This window comes from Monopterus albus, unplaced genomic scaffold (genome assembly GCF_001952655.1).
Source record: "Monopterus albus unplaced genomic scaffold, M_albus_1.0 scaffold54.1, whole genome shotgun sequence".
In the NCBI taxonomy this organism is placed as follows: domain Eukaryota; kingdom Metazoa; phylum Chordata; class Actinopteri; order Synbranchiformes; family Synbranchidae; genus Monopterus; species Monopterus albus.
Window position 1 is genome coordinate 19,566 of NW_018127934.1, and position 5,793 is coordinate 25,358.

The 5,793-nt window shown below is 41.2% G+C and overlaps 1 protein-coding gene across 4 annotated transcripts in view; it reads right to left on the reverse strand.

Moving 5' to 3' along the window:
* The window catches only part of npnta (nephronectin a), a 54,331-nt gene that overhangs the window by 15,992 nt on the left and 32,546 nt on the right, over positions 1-5,793 (reverse strand). For all 4 annotated transcript variants that reach the window (XM_020602009.1, XM_020602010.1, XM_020602011.1 and 1 more), the window contains 3 exons: positions 3,555-3,689; positions 2,604-2,726; positions 901-1,302 (listed from right to left, as the gene is read on the reverse strand). In XM_020602009.1, coding sequence (XP_020457665.1) covers positions 901-1,302; positions 2,604-2,726; positions 3,555-3,689 — 660 coding nt within the window. The remainder of the gene's footprint in view (positions 1-900; positions 1,303-2,603; positions 2,727-3,554; positions 3,690-5,793) is intronic.

Below are 5,793 nucleotides of genomic sequence, written 5' to 3' on the forward strand. Positions count from 1 at the left end.
TGTAATAATTCTTTAATATATTACTTGTGTGGTGTAGAAGAGAATAGAAGTGAATCATTTATTGCTTGCAAACCAATGATGGTAAGATGATGTCATGGGGTAGGACTGGATAAGTCTGACTTCTTCCTACTCCATTCAAGCATGTACTAGGTATAAGCAAATTGATATTGGATTAGCATTTGTTGGATATGTGTAAAATTATGTGTGTTGGCATATCAACTGTCTTTACATGCTTGAAAGAATAAATCAAATCAAATCAAATTATTGCTGTACTGACTGGAGGTCACTCTAAAATTCCATTGTATATGTTACAATGACAATAATGGATCATCTTATCTTATCTTATCTCTTTCAGCTCATTGTTTTACTGTCATAGCCTGCAACTTCAGTTTCAGTTCACTCTCACTCGCTCTCATCAATGTTGTTTCCCAACACAGCTTCTATTTTCAGTGAAAAATAATTAGACCCTGAAGAGTAAAATATTTCACACTGGAGTTATTTCAAACCAAAAATTTAACTAAAAGGGGAGCGAATATTCAGCTTATGGTCATCATATGGCCAGAAACATGACTCCAGATGAATGCTAATGCTGCGCCATGTCTCCTCCTGGATGCAAGTTCATCATATCAACTGCAAAGGTGAAAACAAGTCAGTTTTGTGTTTACAGTTTGTTGTACTGTGGCCAAAGAAATAATTTAAGTGGCTTTAAAGGTGTGCTTATATTATTAGTATTTGTGAACAGGCCTATAATACTCAAACTCTTACCTTAGATTTAGAAGCTCAAGAACTTGTGTGTGCTTTAAAATGGTGCAAAAGGTGTGAAAATCTTTTCTGCAGACTTGCAAGAATATTATTGGGTCAGCTAAATAAAATGAGGCAAAATAAAAATCTAGTACTTACTATGGACATCCCCTCTCTGCCTGGTGACCTCATTCTGGATGGTATTGTCTACAGGGGTGGCTGGTGGTGGTGTTGGGGGCTGTCTGGTCGGAGCTACCTGCCTTGGTGGGATGTAAGGCTTGCGTGTGGGTATTGGTGGCTTCTTGGTTGGGATGAAGGGCTTCCTGGTGGGAAGTGATGGCTTGCGTGGAGGCGGGGTGACCCTCATTGGAGGCAGAGGTGCTTCTGTTGTGGTTGTTGTAGCTGTTGTTGATGTCGGGATAACAGGGAAGATCCTTTTTGGAGTCACTGTTGGGCGGATGGTCGTGGTAGGCCTCTTGTGATCCAGGTCTGGGATGTGGTTGTGATGATTTGGAGGCAGTATGCCTGGTCTCGGAGGGTCAATAACCACCTTAGGAATGGCTGAAATAATAAGAGAATGCAGATGGAGCACTGCAATATGAGCAATTCAGAGTTAATGAGGCAGAGAATTGCAGACTAACTGCAATGATTAGCCTGACTTCTGCAGAGGGGGCTTTCTTTCATCTACTGAGACTTCTCTTGATATCTATTAACTACATGTTAGTATCCTAAAACAAACTGAGTGTCTGAAATCTTAGTGAAGCAAAAGCTCTCACTTGCAAGAAGTTGTCTATAAAATCAGTGAATGAAGTTCACATTCATCCATTGTAAGGTTTTAAAAAAAGACAATTCTGGACACATTTCCTTAAATGGGACTGTTAAAATGGAGAGAGAGAGAGAGAGAGGTGGGTTCATGGGTATCTAATATGTTCCTTCACAGAAGCCACAAAGCACCCTACATGCAAATAAATGTCTGCTTTTGTGAAATTATTTCTGCTTTCTGACAGTGGTTTCATTCATGTGCTCATCTTGATTAGTAGTTCTTTGTGTACTCCTGGCTAGAGGCCTCGCAGCGTCAAGCTGAAGCTGCTCTGTGTGTGGAACGATCTGTGTGTTCAGACAGGGTGCTGTGCCCTGGAGATCGCCTTTGCTGCACTGATGTCATCCCAGCTACACCTTCTTATGCTTTGTTGCTTTGCACATTCTTCATGTCAGAAGCAGAGACAAACAGAGATCCGGGGATTGGGGTCTTTGAGGGTTGCATGAGTGAGGAATGAGAGTGGACAAAGCCAAGTGGTTTGAACTCAGCTATTGCCTTCTTGGGCTGCAGGAAACTTTGATATGTGATACATAAATAGGATATTGCAACTTGACGCCCAGAGCACTTGTGGCTCACACCCCATGGGCAGGTGACAGGCTAAATATTCACAGTGCACGGCATCAGGAGGCATCCTTTCTGCTCTGTGGACTGCTACACCAGTTGTGTTCTTTTAGATGATTAAATCATGGCAAATAAATGGCTTCTTGTCATTAGAGCTGCTGAAAAAACTGCAGACGTACAGATTAATGAAGGATGAAAGCAGGATGAGACAAACGATCAGGAAAAGAATATTTCACATTTGATCAGGACTCCTCTTTTTAGGCCGATTAAAGTAGCCATCAAGGGTCACTCTGGGCACATGTGATAAGGGTGCTGGACTGACAAAGAATGAAATTTCAGTCATAGCTCTGTGCTCTTCCTCCCTCTTTCTTACCTTACCTATCTTAAAAAAAAAGCATGCTCAAAGAAAACAAAAATGTGAGGCCCCTTTCCCCTTTGCAAAAGTGAAGATGGGGGCCAGGATTTTGTTCCCAGTTCTTACGTTTGCAGTCATGGCCCATCCCCCTGTAGCCGTCTTTGCATTTGCACTTGTATGAGCCTGGCGTGTTGTAGCAGGTGGCAAAGCTGCTGCAGTGGCTCTGACCTAAGGAGCACTCATCCACATCTGAAAGATAATGGAAACATAATAACATTCAGCTAGCGGGTGCAAGTGTAAAAAGCTTCAGACATAACAGCAGCAGACTAATTGTTTCACATCCATGTCAACGAGGGCCCAAAGTTTATGTCGAACGTACTGTTAGTGAAAGCATTTAAGTGAATGCCAAAAGCAAAATTATTATGAGGGTGAAAATCTTCCCTTTGATACAGAGCTGCAAGGTCTTTGAAGCATTTTAGGTACATCTGCCACCAAATCATTTAAATCACCATTTTCTCTTGAAAGTTTGTTCTTAAAAACAAATATATAAAGACTGGAAATAAGATTCAAGGTAAAGTGGATTTCTAAAGAATACTCATGCCATAGCACAAAAAAAGAGGGTTCATACACCCACATCACTGAGATGTTTCCTTCAAACTACCACATGCAGAGGGGTGAAAAATGCACTGATATTTTGGGCATACCTTCTTCAGTGTGCAATAGTCCTTCAGTTTCATAGTTGAGTCCTTTCAACTTTTTTATCAATAATAAATGTCAGTTAACTTATTATGAATGGCTGTGCCATGTGGTGACTTGTAATCAGAGGTGTCCTAAGTTTTGCCTCTCTGAAAAACCTCACGAGGCTCCATACAACATTAAATCCTGCAGCTTTAACCACCAAAAACAAACTCTGATACATTCACAGAACTATAAACAGATTGCATAAATAAAATCACACTTTTTAAGTAAACAGTTATTAATGTTGATCAGTGAGTCTAAAAGCAATCTCCAACTACTACAGACTATTTGACACATCTATGATTTTTGGAAGTTTTTTATGTAAAAGCCTAACAGTACCTATGCATTGGTATTTCCCATTGATGTACTGCAGATCGAACCCATCATGGCACTTGCAAATGTAGCTACCAAAGGTGTTGATGCATTTCCTGAACCTGGGACAAACCGCTAACCCTGCTGCACACTCATCCACATCTGCAAGTGAACAAAAAGGATACAGATTATTACACACCACACAATATTCAAATGGTCACAAAATATATTCATCATTTTTCCACCAGAGTTGCCTTTTAGAGTTCGTCACATGCTGTGTGTATAAACAAAACTTCAAGATGAAAAAGTGCAATTTAATCTACAACTAAACAGACATTTCTATGTATACCAGACGACTGTTTTTCCTTTATGAACAAAGCACATTATGTATTCTGTTCAGTGAGCATAATACAATGCACGCTACCTTGTTTCATTATTTAAAAACGTATTCTGTCTCCCTGTTGATCACCTTTGCAGGCATGTGGGCATTAATATTTTATTTATATATTTAGACAGCAAGAAGCTAAAAGCAGTTGCCTTAAAATCATTAATTTATTTACACTGCATTTATTTACACTAATTTATTTGCCACATAATACTGCTGACGCACTGCAGTGCTACAGGGACTAATGTTTAATAGGACCTTACAAACACACGCACACCTTGAGCAACTGGGAAAGCAAGCAAGCGAAGTAAGTGGGCAGGGCTCCCTTATCCCCTTAACAACTACGGTTGAGGTTCTCATCAGCAAGGCACTTAATCCCAAACTGCTCCGTTGGAGCTGCTTAATGGACAACAGTTGGGAGGCTGCAGCTGCATTATTCAGCTACAGACAGGGCACAGGTGAATTATTACGATTTACATAGCACACACAAGCATGCATGAAAACAGTTACGACTAGCTACTGTACAACAAGTGTGCAAAAACCAGTCAATACATTCTTCTAATGGATTGCAAGACACCCTTCAGTTTTATTGAACAAATACAATGGCAGGTGCATGGCTTCCTAAAACAGGTATGTTTTAGAATGTTAACCTGGGCCATTTAAATACTTGTGTTAAACACTTGGGTATTACTATTGATTGTGATTTAAAACTGGACAAACAAATGAACTTGTTTGTCAAAACCAGTCTCTTTCCACTTAGAGTCTTGTTAAAGGTCAAACAATTTGTAGGTTTAAAAAATTTTGAGCAATGTATCCATGCTTTCATTTCAAATCACATTGATTACTGTAATTCTCTCTAAATGGGTGTTAACCAATTTTCTCTGGATCGTTTGCAGTGTGTCAAAAATGGTGCTGCTTGCCTGTTGACAGGCAAGCACATTATACCTGTGCTAGCTTCCCTGCACTGGCTCACTGCACATTTTAGGATTCAGTTTAAGATTCTGCTTTTGACCTGTGGAGCACTAAATGAAACTGCTCCTCATTACATTCTTGACTTACTCCATCACTATACTCTGACCAGAACACTCAGGTTCTTGGACCAGACATTGCCAGTTGTCCTGAAGGTCTGCCTCAAGTCTCACGGTGAATCCGCCTTTTCTTTTGTAGAACAATCTTCCGTCTCATATTTGAACAGTTTTCTTCTCTTTCTATGTACAGTAGGGCAAATAAGTATTTGATACACCGCCGATTTTTCAAGTTTTCCTACTTACAGAGAATGGACAGATCTGTAATTTTCATCGTAGGTACACCTGTCGCTGGGCAACACGGAGTTTCAGCTCCCTCCATAGATTTTCTATTGGGTTCAGGTCTGGAGACTGGCTAGGCCACTCCAGGACCTTGAAATGCTTCTTACGGAGCCACTCCTTAGTTGCCCTGGCTGTGTGTTTGGGGTCATTGTCATGCTGGAAGACCCAGCCACGACCCATCTTCAATGCTCTTACTGAGGGAAGGAGGTTGATGCCCAAAATCTTGTGACACATGGTCCCATCCGTCTTCTCCTCAATACGGTGCAGACATCCTGTCCCTCTTTGCAGAAAAGCACCCCCAAAGCATGATGTTTCCCACCCCCGTGTGTCACGGTTGGGATGGTGTTCTTGGGACTGTATTCATCCTTCTTCTTCCTCCAAACACGGCGAGTGGAGTTTATACCAAAAAGTTCTATTTTGGTCTCATCTGACCACATGACCTTCTCCCATGCCTCCTCTGGATGATCCAGATGGTCTTTGGCAAACTTCAGACAGGCCTGGACATGTGCTGGCTTGAGCAGAGCGACTTTGCATGCGCTGCAGGATTTTAAGCCATGACGGTGTAGTGTGTTAC